General features: G+C 39.7%; 1 protein-coding gene across 4 annotated transcripts in view; it reads right to left on the bottom strand.

Annotated features, from left to right (window-relative positions):
* ABCB11 (ATP binding cassette subfamily B member 11) overlaps window positions 1–21267 on the bottom strand; it is a 42512-nt gene that overhangs the window by 12678 nt on the left and 8567 nt on the right. For all 4 annotated transcript variants that reach the window (XR_009418770.1, XM_059475709.1, XM_059475710.1 and 1 more), the window contains exons 8-22: window positions 20779–20912; window positions 19948–20119; window positions 18101–18225; window positions 17151–17325; window positions 14027–14140; window positions 11990–12100; window positions 11202–11327; window positions 10209–10412; window positions 8799–8969; window positions 8229–8430; window positions 7409–7487; window positions 6332–6467; window positions 4629–4787; window positions 1898–2002; window positions 1638–1799 (exon numbers count right to left, since the gene is read on the bottom strand). Coding sequence is in view for 3 of the 4 variants with exons in the window: in XM_059475709.1 (XP_059331692.1) it covers window positions 1638–1799; window positions 1898–2002; window positions 4629–4787; window positions 6332–6467; window positions 7409–7487; window positions 8229–8430; window positions 8799–8969; window positions 10209–10412; window positions 11202–11327; window positions 11990–12100; window positions 14027–14140; window positions 17151–17325; window positions 18101–18225; window positions 19948–20119; window positions 20779–20912 (2175 nt within the window). In the remaining variant the exon portion in view is untranslated. The remainder of the gene's footprint in view (window positions 1–1637; window positions 1800–1897; window positions 2003–4628; window positions 4788–6331; window positions 6468–7408; window positions 7488–8228; window positions 8431–8798; window positions 8970–10208; window positions 10413–11201; window positions 11328–11989; window positions 12101–14026; window positions 14141–17150; window positions 17326–18100; window positions 18226–19947; window positions 20120–20778; window positions 20913–21267) is intronic.

Genomic DNA, 21267 nt, shown 5'->3' with positions numbered 1-21267 from the left:
TACTGTTTCCAGTTATTTGGATGAAGAACAGGACTGCAAATGTCCAATATTCCTTTGATCCACCAAATTTTCCATTGAGAATTCAGAAGATTGTTTCTACTGTTTGTGAGAAAGATAATGTAATTATTGAAATCTGTTGCCTTGGTTCCCTGGAGAATAACTCATCTGAATACATTGTTTAGCTTCTACATCTATGTAGATTTAAATAATCAGCAGGACCATTTTATAGCTTAGCTATTAACAACAAAGCCTCAGCAGTGCTAAAATCAGTAAGCGACTTCACTGAAAAGGGATGAAATGAAGCTGTATTTCTGCCTATCCCTTTATTAAGGAAAAAAATTAAATACAGCTTTGACATCATCTTTATTGAATACATTTGTCTGCTCCTTATGTACTTCAACAATGCTATTCTTTCTAATAGACTTATTTACTCAAAATTAATTTTCTTTCATAGCAAGAAACAGCACCCTAAATAGGAACTATATTGCTATGTATTAGAATAAAATGTACATTTGATATCCTTGATGATTTTCAGTCAAACTCTTTTGCAGAGTACGAACTTGGCAGCACAAAATGCTCATCATCTCCTCCTCCTCTGACCTGCAGCAAGGTCTGTGTCAGGCAGTGAAAGGTGCAGGGCACTTGTGCACAGGTAGCTCTAGTCTCCCTCACCCCCTGCATGCTGTGGGTTGGATGGCTGTGCCTCACTGTTGTGCTTCAAACAAAGATGTCCCTTAGGACATTAAATGTTTAGTCAGAGTTTTACAAGTTTATTTATTTCTATTAAAAGACACCCTGTGAGGTTTCCAGCAGGTTTCTCTGATTCTGTAGAAATTGCTGCTGCCAGGGCTTTTGGAAACCTCTTCTCTAAAACCCCCGTTAAAAGTTTTTTAAAGCTAACTTACAATCTTGAGTCAAGCTGAAACATGACAATTTTTGCAACAAAAGAAATCTGTACATCTCCTTCCTTGTTTCTAGAAAATTGCTTGCACTGCAGCCCAGCAAAATGGCATCTGACTCACTTCTACCTAATGATCAGTTCAAATAGTGAACATATACAGCTCAGCATGATTTAACCTTCAGCCACTAAGGAACACAATGCCTGCAGCTGGTGTGTCACTTTCCCAGACGCTGAAACTGGCTGCAGGATTCCCAGCTGGAGCACCAGCCACTGCTGCAGATTGGTTTTTCAAGTGGGTTGTCAGTTTAGATCAAAATTGCCACAACATGCACAATACCATGCTGAAAACTGGAAAACATGGTTATTAATTATTGTCAATAACATACTATTTTGACATGTTTTTAAAATAAACACTTTAACATTGTGACAAAAAGCTAATTCATCTCCAGAAAAAAAAGAAACTCAAACTTCTGCACTGGGTGTTCCTTCCCATTCCATTGCTGGTTGGTATTTTATTGATTTTTGTGTTCTTTTTTTGTACTTTTAGGGTATACCATATACTAGTATTGGTTCCACGGTGGCAGTCTATTAATTGAAATAGCTGAATTGGCTTACTAAGAACTGATCTGCACTGATCTGGCTGGTTGCATGGCAGCTAATTTCTGTGAAGCACATGCCAAAATAAGCCTTCAATCAGGGTCTACAGTAAAACAATTCATAAGGTGCCAGTTCTTACCCCTTGGACCTGTGAGGCGTCTGTTGCAAGCCTGGTAGTCAAAGCCCCGGGGCTGTTCTTCCGGTCATCAAACCAACCAATGTCTTGCCCGAGCATGGCCTGGAAACCAATTTTCCTTAACCTTCTTGTAAGCAGCTCCCCAGACTTGGCAAAGGTGTATCCCTGGGGTACATGAGAATAAAAACAGACTGTGCAGAGAGAGACACACACCAAGAAAGGGAGCAAAACCAAAAATATGTATTGCTAAATTGGACCATTACCTGGAGAAATTGTGTGAAAAATGAGAGAACTCCGACTAAGACAAAGAGCACGCAGACACCATTGATCTGATTTTTTTGGTTTTCTTCATCAAGAATGGAGAAGGTCTTTGAAAAAAAAATAGAAATGTCAGTTTTGCTGTGTGTGACATATGTACTTGATTGCCAATTGCCAAGTGCAGGAACCCACCCTGCAACCAAAGCCAGAACACAGAGCTCTCCCTCACCCCCTGCAAAGGTCTGATTATTTTTCCTAAGGTGAGCCTGGATTAAAACATAATGGGTTTTACTCCTGTTAACCAACGAGTTCAGTATGCTTGGTGTCTGCACTCACTACTCCTATTTGTGGCCTATCCCTGGTTATAATTAACCACTCACCCCCCACTGTAAATTATGATAACAAGAAAATAGCAATGTAATAAACAGTATAGCAACAAAACAACAGTAAAATTTGGCCTGTAAAATCAAACCATCCCATTCTGCAGCTATCCTAACATGGTTACTTATGTTTTTAATCTGTGCTCTTTATTAAAAAAACAACACTGATCATGGCAGCATGCAGCATGGACCATATCAGCAGTATTAAAAAGAAAGATTTGTTGCTGAGGCATCCATTTTCAGATCATATAAGTCTCAGCAGTTTTAGTGTGGACTGTCTTTCATCTGGAGCCATGGACTCCATGCCCAATAGAGGTAAGAGCACACCTTTCAGCTGAGTTTCACTGGAAAGGATCCATATTCTGAGACAATTCCACAGGAAGAACCAAAGCATAAGTCAAAGAAACTAATGAAAATGTTGTTCAAAAGGTACATACACAGTATTACCTAGTTCTTCATCGACTTTTTGGGACTTATTTCTGAAAACTTTCAGGGCAGATTTAGCTAAATTTATCCTTTCACTTCATAGCTGTGGGCATTTTTCCCTCACTTCACCAGCATATTTGTCCCAGAGTACAAGCCCACATGTCTGACACAACAACATTGCAGATATTTGGGCAGATCTGAAAGCAGATGTATATATTCCATCTTCCTGACTGCTTTGGCACCAGGCAGAAATATTTTATATTTATGAATAATAAAACACAATAATAAAACACAGATATTGGATATCACAGATATTATCCCGCATGTTCATTATGGCTTGCTTTTTCTTGCAGCCTCTCTCCTTTGATAGACTGAGACCTTCAAAAGTAGGAATTCATCCTGCCCATGAAGGTATTTAGCATCATTAGCCCCAGATATCCCAAGGTCTAGAAGACTCCTCTCCAAAGGAATCAAAGGTGAGATTCACAGTGGAATGTATATAGCAGTGTCTCACCTGCTGTCTAGTGAAAGCCACAGTCCTTGACATGAGGTCTGGACACTCAAAAAGTGTTTGGAGGTGGCACACCTATGTCTACAGGACAAGGATTTTGGGCAGAAATATTAAGTGGATCAACAGGGCCTGGAACATCCTTTTTTCTCCTGCTCATGGGATCTTATTTAAATGCAAAACTGCAAGTAAATGTGATTCGAAGTTCTAAGCAACTTCCCAGTGAGAAATGTCTAAGCCAAAACAATACTCCCAAAAAACCAAACAACAAAACGTCAATCTTTTTTTTTTTTTTTTTTTTTGATAGATTGTTGGCACTGCTCTTAGAATCCTTTTCTATCAGGAGTTCAAATGCTGGGTCATTCATTCATTCATTTGCTTTTTCCTTTCTGTAAGGTTTTTGACCTCCAACATCTGTCTGCCTTTTAGGGCATATGTTTTTGCACTCGTGTACCTACCATGACCTATGCAAGTGAGTGAGAAGCACATCAGATGGGTGGCAAAACCACAAAAAACCCGTGGCATTCCCATTTTGATCCCAGTGAATGTGTTGTTTACTTAATAACATATAGCTTGAACAGATGGGATTTCTCTAGCCTAATTCTTGAAAATTCAGGACACTTTCCTAGGTACCAGTCAGAGCAGCACTAAACATCTTCAGGCAGCCTCCAATGCCCCACCAACTTGGCAAGCATTTCCCCAGAAAGCTTTTACACAAAAGGGGATGCATCCTTTTGTCTATCACCAAAAGTTTTTGAAGAAATAAACACTCATTGAACTTGACATGTTTCAAGAGAGGTGGTGGTAGCTGATTTTGAGAATGTGGTATCTTTTAGTTAATGTTAAAGTTTAAAGCATATTCCAACTTCCTGCTTCCAACCTATTGATGCAGGCCTACTTGTTGCTGGTGGCTGTGCACCCAGGTACAATTACCCACCTCTCCCTAGGCATTCTGCAGGGAGCAGGCAGCAAAAAGGTGCCTGAAATATGTCAACAAAAAAGTGAAGAATTTTTTAGATCTGATCCAAAGCTTTCTCAAAGGCTGTATAATAAAATTCTACAGAGAATGACCTTTGCATGTGTCTCTCTCCACTGTACCTGCATGTGAGGTATTTTTTATCTCATCTAAAATAAACTGTATGCAAGTATAGAAACCCATTCCCAGCAGTTCCTGGAAAATGAACAAAAGAGATAATGAAGGACACATGACAAATGCTGATAAGCTTGCCCCTTCAAAGAGCTCTAATGATAGTTTGATGACAGTGATATAAATATCTACTGAATTGTTTACAGGCAAGAAGGTTAATCCCATTTTCATTATGAGATCTAAAGATTTGCCAAAACATGTCAAGTTGTGCATCATATATTCACCCTCCTCTGTTTCAGAGCTAAAATACACTTTAAAATGTTCCCATAACATACCCCAAGGATCTGACTGAATAACAAAGCATAGAGTGGATTGACGGCTCCATTCACAGCTGCTGCCAGAGATCCAAGCACCAGGTATGGCCATTCAGAGGCATTGTATTTCAAAATTCTTGTAAATGGTACAGGCTTGGCATCTTCCTCCACAACAGATTCCTAAAAAAAACAGGTTGGATTTCTGAAATGAATACAGTCCATCAGTGATGCTCTCCCTTTGACAATGAGATAAAATAGTGAGCCTAGTTTGTTAAACTAGTGGACCAAACAGCTGCTCTAGCTTTGGACAGCAGGGGCAGCTGCTGTCTGGACCTCTTTTGTGGGCCTAATAAGTCAAGTTTAAAAAACACTTAAATAAACAACAAACTTTATCATGCCTGGGGGGAAAGAGAGAGATTCAGATCTTTTTCAGCTCTAATTGTTCCAGCTGCAGAGGTTACTTACAACCAGTTTGAGATTTTCTGCCACTGAAACTCACGCCATTCCCTTTCAGCTGTCTCTAGACAAGGTGTGATGAAATACCCAGTGCCGAAACTTAAATTCCTTCCTCACAAGCAGCTTTGTCTGTCACTCATTCAAGCTCTTAAATACTATTTAAAGTATTGTGAGTGACCACACTGATCAGACTGCATCAAATTAACAGGTATGTGATATCATTAAAACAAGAGAGATGTCAGAGTGATAGCTGGATTCAGGCTTTTTACATGGTAATTATGCCTCCTTTCTGTGAAACATCCTCAGACTATATGCTGAATTCCCACAATTATGCCCAGAAAGGGCAGAATATTCATCATCAAATTGTAACTTATCCTTCAGTTTGATTTGTACAGAATTTTTGTAACACTTTGTGTGCTCAGCCCTACTCATCTCCCTCAATTCATATGACTAGAAACAGCCAGAAAAAAAGACACTGTGAAGACCTATCTTCTGGAAATATTCAGGTAGGAGTGGGTGGAAACATCTTGTATTTTCTCTTTTTTCTGAGCTGGTGTCAGAGTGATAGCACTCAAGCCCTCTATTTATCCACAGAATAGGCTTGGCAATAGCAAGAAGGGTAACTTCTATCTGCTGCTCTCTGTACTGAACAACTGCGGCCATGCAGATTGATGCAGGGAGAGGCACTTTGGAAACCCACTGTGCAAATTCCTACATATTCTGTGTCATTTTAAGGCATGCTGGCCTTTATTTTCTACACCAGTAGATTGCATGAGGATACTGAAGTGAAAGGATTTTGGGTTAGGTTTCAGTGAGGATGTCTCTCTGCTCAAGTCTCCAGATGCTTTTTAGATGAAAGTGAATTTATTCTTTACTGAACAAGAAGCAGTGCCATTTGTATCACTGAGGGCCCATTAATTACATTTCACCCACTGAGCATTTTGCTTTTTGTCCTTTAATTCAATTTTTAGGAATGTATATTTTTCAACTAAATCTACACCCTATTTACCAACAGGTAGAGAGCAAATAGCAAAATGTCTCTGCTAGAAATTTTATATCAACCAATAATCAAAACAGCCATCAAAGTGTAGCCTAGGGTTTACACAGAGATAAGAATTGAAGCTGTGGTTTTGTTTAATGTGAGAAAAGGATCAAGCCAAGATGTACCTGCTAAGAACTCTTAATGTACAATCACATAGGTACAGGTACATTAATGAGTAATATAACCTATTCAGTTGAAAATTTCATAACAAACTATTGGACCTGACCTTTTTTGCTTTTCCATCATCTTCTCCATAAGAAGGGGCAAGATAGTTGGACTCTGCATGGTCTCCTCCAATAGACAGTGGAGGGTCAGGGACCACGTTAGAGAGCTGGGATCTTGAGCGCTGCCGGAGTGAAGCTCTGCAAAGAGAACAGAAATGGCCTGCTCTTTATAGCTGAGTAAAACCAATAATTGCTTGCAAAGCAGGTGCAGTTTTCATGTCCATTAAATCAGAATGCACTGAAACAGTTCATAGGAATCCCACAGACTTTTTCTTTCTTGAATATGTTCTCTCAGCTTCTCGGGAAGAAAATATCTCACCAGCTGGGACAAATACTTTTCAAAATCATATTCCACTCACACCACTCAGACATTGTCTTAGATGGACCATGTACTGTGTACATTGTCAAGTAAAACTGGGGTGTGTCCTAGTACATTTGCACAAGTTATTAAGACACCAAGTCAAATCACCACTACCAGTAATTCAGCCCAGCAAAACAGAAAGCTGAAACAAAGCACCTCTCTCTCTGACCAAACATAACTCTGCAATGTAGGAGATGTATTCATTTGCACATGCCTGCCATAGGATTGCCTGGAAGAAATAGTAAGTGTCTAGCTACAAGAAAGTCTGGCTGTAAAATGCTTTACCTTTCATCAAGTAGAAGCCATAATAAAAATGTGCTTATGGATTGCATTGATTTCTCAAGTAATTGCACAGCAAGTAATTTTTCAAATGACTGGACAGAAAGTGCATTAGATATTACAACTAAGGCTGTATGTTAGTAATATCAAACCCAGAACATTAACAGAGTAGATCAAAATTGGAGACAAGGTACTATGGACAGAAAGGACCAAAATGAAGACCCCTGCTATTTATCCATGGATTTCAATCAGTAACATTATCACTCAAGCTATCTCTTTGCAAGAGAACTCTATCTCAGTAAAATGCTCGCACTCTTCAACCCTCTTTTACACAGCACATAGAAAAGTTATTTATTAGGATTTTGGAATAGTGGGATGAAGTAGAAACATTCAGAGTAGTCTGGAAATATTGAGATTTACAACCGTTTTTAAGACTCACCGCAAACTGGCCTGATAGCTTCCCCTGCTGAATGACTGAACATTCTCAAGATTTGGCTCAACCACATTATTCTCTGCTGCTGCAAAATACAGTATAGAGAGCTCTGAAATTAGTGCCAAAATTGAATACAGCCTGAATACACTGTGGTTCTGCAAAAAAGTGCATAGCCTCCAAGTCATAAATGGAATACTTTGTATAAGGAAAGGGGAGTAATATAACCTTGCTACTCAACCTACATGTTTCACAAGTTTTATATTTGTATTTGACATAATGAAGTTAACTGAATATTAGCCCAAGGACCATCTCACTTCAGATGTGACTGCTAAACATTTTTACCTATTTTAAGTCTGCAATTGCTCTCTTATTTCAACATAATAATATCCAATGCATGCTTCACAAAAATACAATGGATCATTCTATTGAACCTTAATTTCCAGAAGCTTTAATTCAAATCTGCCTCTAGCAAAACAAATAGGATGATTTCAGCATAGTCTGTAATGTGCCTGAATCCCAAATGCAGCAGAACAGGACTTTTGGCACTCAGTGAAATTATAAAATAATGGATATTTCAGGTCAGAACTAATGTTTCAGGGCAGACTTATATTAGGAAGGTCTTTCAGTGCATATGCAGCAAAACCACTTTGGCCAGGGCTATCAGTGTATCAATTTTATGAATTATAAAAATCAGCCATAAAAGCAGAAGAAAAAAAAAGCAGCTACTAGTCCTCACAAAAGGTAAAAAAAAAAAAAGAAAAAAAAAAGGAAAAAAAAAGAAAATCTGCATTCTGTGGGATTTTATAAAAGAAAACGTTATGCTTACTTTGTGTTTCTTCTCTGTTAGGTGCTGTGTCTCCTTTGCTTTGTAAGGTCACCAACATGAAATAAACCCCTTTCCTCTGCAGGAGTTCCTCGTGAGTTCCTCTCTCTACAGCCCTGCCGTGCTCAAAGCCGATGATGACATCGGCGGCTTTGATGGCTGACAGGCGGTGAGCGATGGAGATCGCCGTGCGGCCGAGGCGAGCCTGGGGGAGACAGCAACAGCGCCACTCGCAGCACAGCAGCCCGAAATGCTGCCAATGAGCTCTGCGCCTAAAGGCGAGTCTAACTAACTGGCGTCCTTCTAGTGGGTTCAGCCCACTTTAGCTCCATCCACAGCCTGCAGAGGAGCATCTGTTTCTGGGCAAAGGGAGCTATAGGCTTCTGTTGATGTCCCAATGTAAGTAAAAATTATTCTCAGTCCATAATACTAAGGTTCTACTTGTACTTTATAAAAGAGTTATTAAGAAATGCTTCTGACTGAATTGTTACAATTCAGGAGCACCCTCTGCAGAGTGTATTATAAATAATTTCTGCCCTTTCGAGTCTGATTTTTTGCTATACTATAGCAAACCTTATGAAGTGCTTCTTGGACAATTGCTTCACTTTCATTATCCAGTGCTGATGTAGCCATATCCAGGAGCAGGATTTTGGGGTTTCGCACCAAAGCTCGAGCAATAGCTATCCTCTGTTTTTGACCTCCACTCATCTGGCTTCCACCCTCTCCAACATGAGTGTCAAATTTCTGTGTGAAGAAAAAAAGTTAAAATTAAAGAGACAAGAAAAAAGCCTGTTAAGATCCTGGTGAAGGTGGTGGTAAAATGTCTCAGAATTGTCCTTGGAGTAGACTTGAAACAAAAACATTGTTAGTGCAGCAGATTCAAAGAGCAACAGGTGAAATAGCTTTCTTCATAATGTACAAGATCATTTTGCCTGAATCAGGTTTTCAACCCCATACCAAAAGTATGCAGTTAAAAAGGTGAGATGTTCTGGTTCAGCTTGAAACAGCTATATCAGCAGAAGCTGAAATGGAGAGGAATCACCCACCCACTCTCCATCAGATGACAGACAAGCAAACTTTTCCTGGCCTTGTCTGCTGATGACCTGTGACTCATGAACACTGTGATTCATGGATACCATACTCTGACAGCATTGGGTTCAGGTAGAGAATTAAATAAACACACAGAGTCTGGCATATTGAGAGACAGGATCATTATATTCACTTAGAGATAAAGCTTTTTTATTCCTCCATTTCCATGAAATAAGTAGGGGCCTTTGAACAGCCTTTCAGTAAATCTTTCCTGGAAGCCTCGAAATGCATAGATGGAGGATAAAGACAATGTACTAATATTAGTTAAGGGTACTTGAATCATGTCAAACATTCACTGTTGTAACATGTCATTTCAGAAGCTACTTGGCCAAATAACATTCTAGAAAAGTAGAGAGCTCAATACTACCCAATTTGGGCTTTGTAAGGAGGAATGACTGAAGCCCTGTCGTCATTAGGGAAGAAACTGGAGAAGAAGGAACCTCCAGCTGGTTTACAGAGCTCGTATAAGGAGGTGAGGTTGTGAGCATCAGTACAGACAGGTGAAGTAACAAATGCTGGCTAGTGAGAGGCTGAGCTCTACATTGCTTTTGGCCTGAACAGAAACAGATCTCCAAAACATGAAAAATACAAATTTTTAAACCATGCTATAATTATTCCCATAATATTGAATGTTGTGTAGATGATTCCTGAGGAATTAATTCTTTTCGGGGTTGTAGTTTGGGGTGAGGGGCTGGGGGGGGTTGTTTGCTTTCATAATTTCATGGCATACATGGCATAAGACGTAAATGACTGTGATCAAAGGAAAGGCGGTTGCCTCCTATCTGAATTAATCTTATGTCCTTCCACTTGAGCACAGACTAGGAGGGACAAAAGGACAAAGAGATTCTTTTTTCTTACCAAATTCTGCCAAACACTTTCCTAGGCAGAGCATACCTGTGGTAAGTCCATGATGAAGTTGTAAGCATTGGCCTGCTTGGCTGCTTGGATGATGTCCTCCATGGTAGCCTCGTCCCGGCCGTAGCGAATGTTCTCTGCAATGGTGGTGGCAAAGAGCACTGGCTCCTGCTCAACCACGCCGATCTGTGAGCGCAGCCACTGGATATTCAGGGAACGGATGTCGTGGCCATCCAGCGTAATCTACAGTTACAACATGGACACAAAATCAGGGAAAAAATCAGGGACGTTATGCCCTCCACTTCAGAGACAAAGACACAGTAGAAGTGAAGGGCCTGTGATGCTGTGTTTCCATGATCAGCATAAATATCAGATAAAGAAGGTGGTATAGTGGTAGTAGGAATATTGGCTCTCAGAGTTGTGTTCTTTGATTTCATTTCCCATTTCTGCTTGGCACCAGAAATAAAACCAGGTGAAAAGTAATCATAAAGTGATGATCATGTTATTTACAGTAATTTGATTCTTTGTTTTTTATATGTTCAAATACAGGTCAACATGTACGTGCTTATCTGTTCCTATCTGATATAGGAACTCATAAATGGAATGAGATTTTGAATAGCTATAATTCATATTCTTAGCCAAGCCATTACTAAGTGGTAATTGCATATACCTAAGTGATATTATGGGTTAATGTTTAAATGTTCAATACTGTGTTTTCCAGGAAACATTTGTCACTCCTGAATTATCATTTCTATAGGTATAGTTTTTACACAGATTTAGCACTGAATTTCTATTTTCTCCTAAACAACTGGCTTTTCTACATAATTGTTTTTATAAGACTACTAAGCACAGTTTTATAAAAGAAATGTGTAGGAAGATATTTCCCTCATTTAAAAAATAATTGGGAAAAAAAAAAGAAGAAGAAATAAATGAAAAGGAAGTTAGTAGTATTGCTTCCCACCTTGGAGAAGAAACCAGCTATTCTTTCAGTTTCTGGGGCCAGAGAAACACATTGTAGTCTGGGACACTCACCATCCCATCAGTGGGGTCATAGAAACGCTGGATGAGCTGTATTGTTGTACTTTTCCCAGCTCCACTAGATCCAACAAAAGCTGTTGTCTCTCCTGCTTTAATCACCATATTAAGGTTATCCAAAGTCTGGATAGGAAAAAAAAAAAAAGAAACAGAATCTATCTATTTTATTTCTCCACGGTCATACAACCAAGTGAGTATATTTTGTATCTTAAAGTAAAGATTCAAAGCAATTTTATAAAATTCAGAAAAGTATTATGAAGAAAAAGGACAAAGCAAGCCACATTTACTCCATTTGAAGACTTTGTAGATGCAGAGTACACATTTCTACAACAGGCAGGCAGATTTTGACCTTTCATTGTTCCTGTTGTTTATCATTAAGAACTAGTCAAGTTAATACACTAGAGAAGTTAATTAATTATATTCTCTTTAAAGAACACTCCGTGTGTATTGTGAATGTATGTTACAGCATAAATACTAAGAGTATAACCATGATATTTTGTAGAAAAATCTGATACAACATGTGCTTCCATCCTTAGAAGTAATAGCACTAATATGCTTGTCCAAAAACATGCTTTTCCAAGGAGAATTTGCCAATTCAAACACAGGAGTAGAGAAAGAGTGGGATATACAGCCTACCCTCCTGTCCCTTTCCTAGCCTTTTAATGGGTCACATGGTGCATCCCCAGGGTAAACAATCTATGGAAAATCTAGAAATTGCTGGCACAACCAGGATATTTTTCTTGTTTACAATAATTGTGTTCACAGCATGAGTGATGAATAATTACCTTTATGTCTGGTCTGGATGGATAATTGAATGTTACATTATGAAATTCAATTTCCCCTCGTACTTTATCCAGCTTGTAGCCATCTTCTGACATGCAGTCAATGGTGGGTTTCTAGGATGAAATTGATTGGGTTATTTATTTGCTGTTAAACAGTCAACAGTGCTGCAGTAGATAAATAGAATCCCATACAAAGCCATGGCACTTCTGATTGAGCAGCACTTGGCTGCATGGAGCCAGCTGCAAGCTCTGCCCCAGGGATAGCAGGCAAGGGACATGGAATTGAGGGCCAGAGTATTGGGGGAGTTGGCACTGGTGAGTAGCACAGACAAGAAGGATGCACCCTCTTCTCATTGCAGGCTTACTGCAAATACCACAGCCAAGCACTCAGGCAGTTTTGGCTGGAACTGGGTAGCTGACTGACAGAGATATTTTGACTAAGCTAATTTAGCCAGCTCCTCAGGGATAAAATGCTACTACGTCACTCAAAAACATCCTCTCACAGCACTGAACAACCAATTTATTGCTGAAAATCTTCAGGTCTTGCCACTTGGCAATTAAAACATCCATCCTTGTGCACCCAGTCCTAAGAGCTGAAATACTGTAGTTTTCCTAACAAGTGCTTCATGTCTCACATACTTTTGGCCAGGTGTTGGGTATTGTGGATTTCTACACATGAGCAGAGAACTAAGAAATTTGAGGTACCACAAAGAAATAAAATTTTCTAAGGATAGATTTCTGAAGCATGGAATACAAGCAGTAAATTAAAATATAGCAATGAATATTTGATAACTGAAATGTGCATGCCTTTTAATATAGCCTAATAGATTGAAAGGAAAGTTAAAATGAGAAATGTCTATGTTCTAAGATGTTAAGAACAGCTACAAGATTGGTTTCACTTTGGGAATATAATTTACTTAAAATCTGATGCTAATCTGTGACAAAGTTTCACTGATCCTGCAAATGGGAACCTCAACATGACTAGTTTTATTGCCAGGGCAGAGCTGTGCTTGTACTGTCTAATCATAAATCTACAAATACGGCAAACAGATGGATCTAATTTTGTCACTCTTTCTCTAGATAGATGAAATGTGACGTTGGTTTGCTTTTTTTACCCTAAGGTTTTGTGACTCAGCCTTATCCTGAATATTGTGATTAATCCTTACTGTTGCAACTCTTTATGATTTTAATTTTTTTCTCAGAAAAAAATCCATAATCCACCTCTATTTTCAGTTCATTTTAGAGCTTTAGCTTATGAAGTGTATATGTTTTATCATTATTACAGAAGTTTGAAGGGTTACTAAAAACTGTTAGCATTACCATAGCCTTATGTTTTCTGTAGAAGACAAGCAGCATTTTAATGTGTTTATACAGCTTTCAGCACAATAAAGCTTGTCAGTGAACAGAGATATAATACATACTTTAAGAAATCAACAGTACATTTCCAACCACTAAATTTATAAAGCTATAGAAAGGAATCAATAAATTTCAGTGGCATCTCAGGGTCTCTCATACAATTGTTTCAAGTATCTGTTTAGATAATATTGTGATTAACATTTATGACAGCTGCATGAGCAATGCCTGTGCTCATGTGGTCCCATTTTTGCTCAGGGTAGCTCTGGGACAGAGGCCACCTTCACCACTAATGCCAACAGAGCCACAGCTTTTGATGCCATCTGGAGTCTGGGAGCTATGGGATGGCTGCTGCAAGTGTGGTTGCAGAGTGGCTATTACTGCCTGCCAGTACACCTTCCATGGGCCAGCACTGGTAAGTAATTGCCTGTAAGGAGAAATGGGAACAAGGAACAGCAGCAGCCAAGGTAAAGCTTCAGAACTCACAACCAGGCCACTTGAGAAATCTGTTCAATGCGTTCTTTGAGTCCATGTGCATCCCACTAGACTTTTCTGTTGCACAGTCAGTTTTTCCTTAATCAGACTCATTTTTCCTCATTTACACTGCAGATAAAACTAGTACCACTTCAGGCATATTTAATTATTTTTGCATTACAAAGTAACACAGCTTAGAAATGCATTACTTACTTTATCTATTGTCTCAAAAATGTTTGTTGCAGCCCCACGACCAGTGGCAAAGGCTTCCAGACAGGGAGATGCCTGGCCAAGATTTAATGCTCCTATTAAAACACCAAAGAAAACCTGAAGAAGTGGAAAAATAAGTTAACAAAATATGACATCACATTTTTACTATAGCTTACAGCTTTGACAGGCAAACCCAACTACAGTAGCTTTATAACTTCTCGTGCACCTGCTGAACTGAAGTGATCCACTATATGAGCATTATTAGCCAATAAGAAAGCAAATAAATGCATTTCAGAAGGCATTTTTGCTGTCTTTTACAGATCTGCTTGAGGCTGAAGGAAATCATCTCATATTTGTCTTTGCCTAAAAAAGTTTGCATCTAGGTATTTGCTGAGATGCCACTGATGTATTTTTAAGCCATCTCAGTTTGACTGGGTGCCTTTTCCTTGAAACAAGATCTAGAACAGGACATTGGTGGGAATTAGATTATTTCAGGGATGCCTTTCACCAGTAAGCAAAAATAGAAAGAAGCTTAAACCACTGTATTACAGTCTTTGTACATTGCAGCTCCTGTGTGATCCAACACTCACAAAGCTTACTTTTGAAGGAAGTACCAGCTATAGAGAATATTTTTTCTTTGTCTCGCAGAGAAATGAACTGTAAGAGTTGCTACAAACACTGGATAAGCCACTTTTTAATGTGAAAATATTCTGTCATTTTGGGTGAAGAGTTTCTACAGCTAAGACATACCCAATGGGCTCACGGTTTTAAGTTCTTTTTCAAGAACCAAAATGAAGAGTTACTCACTAATGATCCCCTTCTGAAAGCCCAAGGATTCTCTTTTTGCTGAAGCCTAGGACAACATGAGAGAAAATGAGCAACAGCATCTGCTCTTTCTGGGAAGACTGACAGGCAATAAAGGCAGCTGGACAGAATATTGAATATCAGAGGACCCTTGAGTCCAAGAATTCAGCTCTGGTGTGTGGCCTTGTGATCAGAAGCAAGTGAAGCTGTAGCATATCAACTAAAACAGGAAAGTGTTTGTTAGAGATTTCCTAAGAGCTGCCAACACTTCATTTCTATGAAAGGCTTTTATGAAGGTTCTTAAATATAGACAGGAACTAAGACTGCAAATGCTGGCAGGGGCTTCACAGAACAGGACACTGCAAGGTGGTGAACATAGGGAAGGTAGAGGCTTATTTAGCACTTGTGTACCACATAGATGCAAATCGTTTCATTGTCTGTGTCTGCACTGTATTGTAAGCATAGCTTACTCTTCTCAGTGCTACCATATGGGGTGTGCTTTTGAACACTTTTTCACAGGTTTTTTTCCTAGAATTTGCTGTTTAATTCTCCTTGTTTTTCAATTACAGAGGTGTTTTGGCAGAACAGGTTATAAGGGTTGGACAATGCCTTTGGTGTAGGCTTTTGGTCCATTTTGTTGCTTTATTGTGGGTGCCAGTTTGAACATTCACCCTGCACATAAGGACATGGAATGTTGTGTCTGGTATGTAACCATTTGCTCTAGCTTGGCCTGCAAATTCTGCTAAGAAGCAATCAAGGACCCAGCTACACTTTTGGATATAACACAAACAGAACTCAGGATCAATGGGGCTAAGTGTGTAAGGAAACACTACAGTTGAGAAAGAAATAACAGTACATGGGACTCAGTTCTCCTTTGCAGTATAATGATGTTTACTGGGAATATCCCTGTAGCTAAAGTGGAGGAATCTCCTGAATGCACACTGTGCACTGCACATGTCTTTGCTGGGATGTAGAGATCATGCCATACATTTACACTCAGCTTTACTACCAACTGATTTTCTTGCAGGAATGAGTCTTAAAGCAAGGGGGTTCTAAGCCTGTCAGAGTCTGTCATGGACATGAAGGAGCATATTCTGTACACCTGGCAGAAGAAGGGAAGGCAATACTTAGTACATCTCAATGCAGTATGGTGGCTGTATGACTTTTTGAGAGAGCAGGAAAAGCATATTTCAATGTTTTGTATCTAGAAATTCCCCCTACTGCCCCCTGCCAAACTAGGAGTGTGTGGTAGAAAATATGAAGTAGAAGAAAATGACTGGAAGCTGTGAGGAAGGGCATAAGGGACTCTCTCTCCATGGGCAGCTACAGTTTTTCAGCTACAGGGTAGCTCCCCACTGTTTGCCATTTGTCATTTGGAAACACTGGACTGTAGCAAGGCAAAGAAATTGCTGATTTTGTTTTTTCACAGCACTGCCTCATATCAACTATGGGTATTGAAAGCAGGTGCAAATTATTTCCTCCTTGAACAGAATGACTCAGGTTTACAATGTTCTCAGGGTAATTTGCCAAGTTCCATTTAGTAGGAAACTTTGCACTATATGCAGCAGGTGGTTGGGAACTCTGATGGTATGCAACAGACAGAGAAGGAGCAAAAGCAGATGTCTCATCAGAATACCCAGAACCTACTAAGGCTCGGGAAAAGTTGTTCTGAGTTTGGACTGGAGTCTGCCGTTTGGGCAGTGCTGGCTTAAGCAAGCAATCAAAATACCTGTAGATGTTGGCTTTGTTGCATTGAGGCCAGAAGTGTCTGAAGCACCTACTGAGCAGAAGTGAAAGCACGAGTGCCAAGCAGGTTACACAGTTTTTGTACATGCTGCAGGAGCCACAGCCAGGTGTGTTTTTATCTGCATACATGTTTACATGGCCTTTGTAAAAACAAAACAACAGGAAATGGTTTCTCAAAGGAACACAAAGTGTTCATGAGAAATTAGATGTGACAAGGCTTTCTTTGGTTAGGTGTCTCTTTACCACAACATTTTTCATCATAAAATTCTTCAGAAAAGCCAACATCCCAGAAGCCCCATGCTGACCCACAAAATGGAAAAGCTAGTTTCAGGCCTCTGATAGTTTTGTGGGCTGTCAAATGTGGGCATTATTCTGATAACCATAGGTAGTATTCAAAATATTTAAAATAAACATAGATTTTTTTTTAAATCTTATCCACTTGTGTCATAGCGAGTAATGATCTTTAAAAGACATAAATAATGTTTGTTACCATGGAGCCACCAGATACCAGAACAGATGTGTGTTCCAGAATTATTAAGAACAGTCCAGAAAAGTTGCATCAAGCTAAAATGAGTACCTGCAGAAGAGTGCCAGGTGAATATTCTTCTTCCTCAAGGACAAGTTTAGAGCCATACCAAAAGGCTAATGCATAACTTAGAAAAATTATACACCACATGTAACCACTGAATAATCCCATTATCATTCCTTTTCGAATTCCCCAGTGCTGAGCAAACACCAAGTTCTTATCATATCTGTAGAAAGAGAGAAAATTAAGGGGGAATTAAATAAATTTGACAGAAGTTTCCAAATGAGCAAAGATCATATGAGGCAACTTTGATGACTCAGCAGAATGTCCACACATAAGGTCGAAACAGAATCACTCTGAAGTGAGAGATCACCGCTGAAACCAGCAATGCTCCCAGATCATTAAATCCTTGTATGTTCTAGTGTAACAAGCACAAGAAAAGCCACACTCATTGCAGATACCTCATGGGTTTTGGAGTTTTAGCAGATTAAAACAGGATTTGAGAATCTGGCCAACACTCCAGCACACATCCTACAGCCATATTATGTTTTCATAGAATTTAAGAGAAATTTGCAGAAGAAAAACCTGATGTTTTTCTGATAAAAAATGATGTCATGATTGAATGTCATCATGAGGATGTCCTGATGAAACTAATTCTCCTACTTAGCTTGAAACTACTCAAAGTTTTCATGTATGCTGCAGAAGTGATACATCAGACAGCATTTAGGGAAAAATTTGACAGAATGTTCCTACAAGTAAGCATGATTAAAGATAATATTGCTGATGTTTTATTTCACTGATAGACTGAATTATAAAACTAATTCTGCATACATTACTTGAAACCTAAATTTCTGAAACATACATGCATATAAGTTTCAAAGCTACTAGATAGTCATAGTTGTAGAATATAGCAATTAATTGTTATGCATCTGATGTGCATTACAGCATTACATTGCTTCAGGAAAAAGAAATCAGAGACCTTAGAGTTTGTTCAAACAAACCTTTCAACTTCTTTCTTCTCCCCACCAAAAGCAGCCACTGTTCTGATGGATGAGAGCACCTCGTCAGCCACAGCTCCAGCTTTTGCATAAGCCTTTAATTCTCGGCCTGTTAGTTTTGCCACAGCCTAGAAAAACATAAGCAGTGCTGGTTACACCTGAATTTCAGGTACAGAAAAGGACAGGGATGAGCAATGCTGGCTATCACCCTGTGCTGGCTGCTCTGCACTGGGTCACCTCCTGCACTCCAAGCAAGCTTTTATTAGGCATGTTGCACATTCTAAGACTTAGCTCTTCTAGTGCCAGGGCATACACCTTTGTAGCATATGTTTTGCAACAGCTCTGCTCCAAGTAGCTAGAAAGAGCAGCTGACAACTCCTGCTTGCCCTGCCTCCCTCCCTCCTCCTCTCTGCTGTAACTAGGCCGAAGCAGATTGCGCACTGAGGGTTTGTGCACAGTGGGAGGAAGGGGGAGTTTAAGTGCCAGGAGCAGCCCTTTAACCACCGTGGCAGATCCCAACTTTATGGTAACTGTTGTGGTGGGGGAGGATAAAAACAGATGTTGCCACCACTGTGCTTTGTTTCATGGGCTGATAGCAAACACAGCAACCAAGAGCTCACTGGATGCCAAAAACTTACTTAGACTCAAAAAACTGCTCAAATTAATGGATGAAAATGTAGTAATTGACAATTCTACACAGAGATACCACACTGACTTGGGAATGAGATATCATTAGAAAGTGTAATGTGTCAGCCTTTTCCTTCTCTTTCCAAATACCCTATCCCTTGCATCCTTTTTGAAGACAGGAAACCAGGCCAGATTGACTTTGTGTCTATTTTCTTCATGGTATAAAACAAAGACTTGGGCTGGAAAGGCTCATAATGAGGAAAACCTTAAAAGTAGGTATGTGTCTGGAAAGAGATGGGTAAAGTAAGAATGGAAAGGGAGAAAATTACAAAGATAAAGGGGAATAAGGTGGAACAAATGAAGAAAAAACATTTTAGGTTTTATTTCATTCCCTGCCAAGTTTCTGCTCTCCCACTTCACATGAGTCATTATTCATATCAGCTACTTGCAGCCAGCACAAGGTACTAAAAGAGAGCTGGAGGACAAGAAATTAGTCACAGTTACATTAGATGTTTGATAGCAAAATTATAGCAAGCTGTTCCTGATGGAAAAGAAATGAGATTGCCAGAGGACTGAACTCAACAAGAATAAAGAAGATGAGCAGGAATTACCCAGCCCTGCTGACTGTGGGAGAGGAGATGAAAGGGAAGAACATCCTGCAGTTTCCCTTTTCACTGTCCTTTGTACAGTGACAGGAAGTTTGTAGGAAGTGGATGGAGAAGTAGAACAGGAACAACTGGAGAAGGTGCAGCAGCTTCTGGGAGCAGGAACAGTTTGAGGTAAGTTTGAGTAGTTGTTTTTAACCATTTTATGTCTCTGAAACTTAGCACCCATAAAAGTCACTCATTTACATAGAGAAATCAAGTCCTGTATCTTGTAGCCATCTAAAGCAGGTGTGTAGTAATTGAGAAAGGTAAAGACCAACTTCTGATCTCAGCATTAATACCTATCCAGAGGACCCCCAAGAAGGTAAGCTTACACTCCCCTCTTAGAAGCAGGATTTTCTACTCTGGGAATCAGAAAAAACAAAGTGAGAGCAAAGCCCACCTCCCCTCTACCCCACCTCTCCCTCCATCCTTCCCTCTCCCTCAGTGCTACTGGGACCATAATCTGTCTCTCCTGACTTTAAAGGGGTGTGATCAACTTCACCAATCCTCACAGCTTTCTGGCCAGATCTTTCCTGTTCATTATTGCTCAATGGGAACCTTTCACAATTCACTTACCAAGCCATAGAGAGCTGCTCCAACCCCAAGCAGAGGGCTGACTGCAATGATAACCAAGGTCAATTTCCAGCCACTGACAAAGCCCAGGAGGAATCCACCTACAAAGGTGGTTATGCGCTGGATGAAGATTGCTACTTGATCAGCAATAGCCTCATTAATTTTGTTAACATCACTGGAAAACAATAACAGCAACAAAAATCAACAGAAGAGTGGTGAGCATAACTTCAGTTTTTGTTGCAGGTCTTGGCCACATTTGGGTTAGTTGCTTTTCACAGGAGAGGGCCCATCCTCATCCCTATTCTTTCACCATTACCCTATATAAAGACCCTGGAGTACAAGAAGAAAAGCTGATGCCTTTGCAATGGAGAAGCCTTTTGGGCATGAATATTGGAGAGGATATACTGTCCTTTCCCAGGAAATGTTCTGGCAGCAGACTGATTCACTGTCTCTTCCTACTGTGCCCCAGCTGATTCAGGAAGTGTGCACTGGCAGCCAAATTACAGATCACTCTGAAATGACTGGGCACAAAAGGAGAAGAAAGGAGAGGACAAACTGGAAAAAAAACCCCACCCCAAAACCCATCTAACCCACCACCCACCCACCCATGCATTTGCTGTCAGACAAGTCATGAAAGGGAAATAATTGAGGTTCAACAGTTACGGTACTTAGTTCAAAGATGGGAGAGCTAATCAGTCTGGTAGCTGCTCCCATGAACATAGCTGTATTTCTACCAAAAGGTGTTTGTCACATGCCTGGTTATTTGCATTCTGCAGTGTTTGGAAGGAATTACAAAATATTTTCTGTAGCATATGAGTTTCTTAGATTACTTACTCAGAAATTCGGGTGTTCAGTTCTCCTACAGATGTACAGTCAAACCAGCCTATATCCATTCGCATTATTTTCCTGAAATAAGCTTTCCTGATTTTCTGTATCTGACGAGCTGCAGACATAACCCAAAAGCAGATCTGGGAAAAGCACAAAATAGCTGATAATTACAGTAAAAAGTCTTTCTACTCCCAACAAATCAGAAAAAGCAATTTGACTAGAATGGGAAAGGCTGTTGATAAAATTACTATTCAGGTAAAATACATTCTGGCTACATAGACATGATAGCTGTTTTGGTCTTTAAATAGTCCAACAATTTTACATAGCCTCTGGATCAGGCATTTGTCTCAGCTCTGAGACAAGAGCTCAGAGCTGAGACAAATGGGAAGAGAGGCAAGTTAAATTATTTATGCTGTTACATGACTGCCATATGGACAACATTTTTTCCATCTACAAATAGAAGTAATACAGAGATGGCAGCCATCCTACCTCTGC

This window comes from Ammospiza nelsoni, chromosome 7 (assembly GCF_027579445.1).
Source record: "Ammospiza nelsoni isolate bAmmNel1 chromosome 7, bAmmNel1.pri, whole genome shotgun sequence".
NCBI lineage: Eukaryota > Metazoa > Chordata > Aves > Passeriformes > Passerellidae > Ammospiza > Ammospiza nelsoni.
This window is presented reverse-complemented; position numbering and strand designations above follow the sequence as displayed.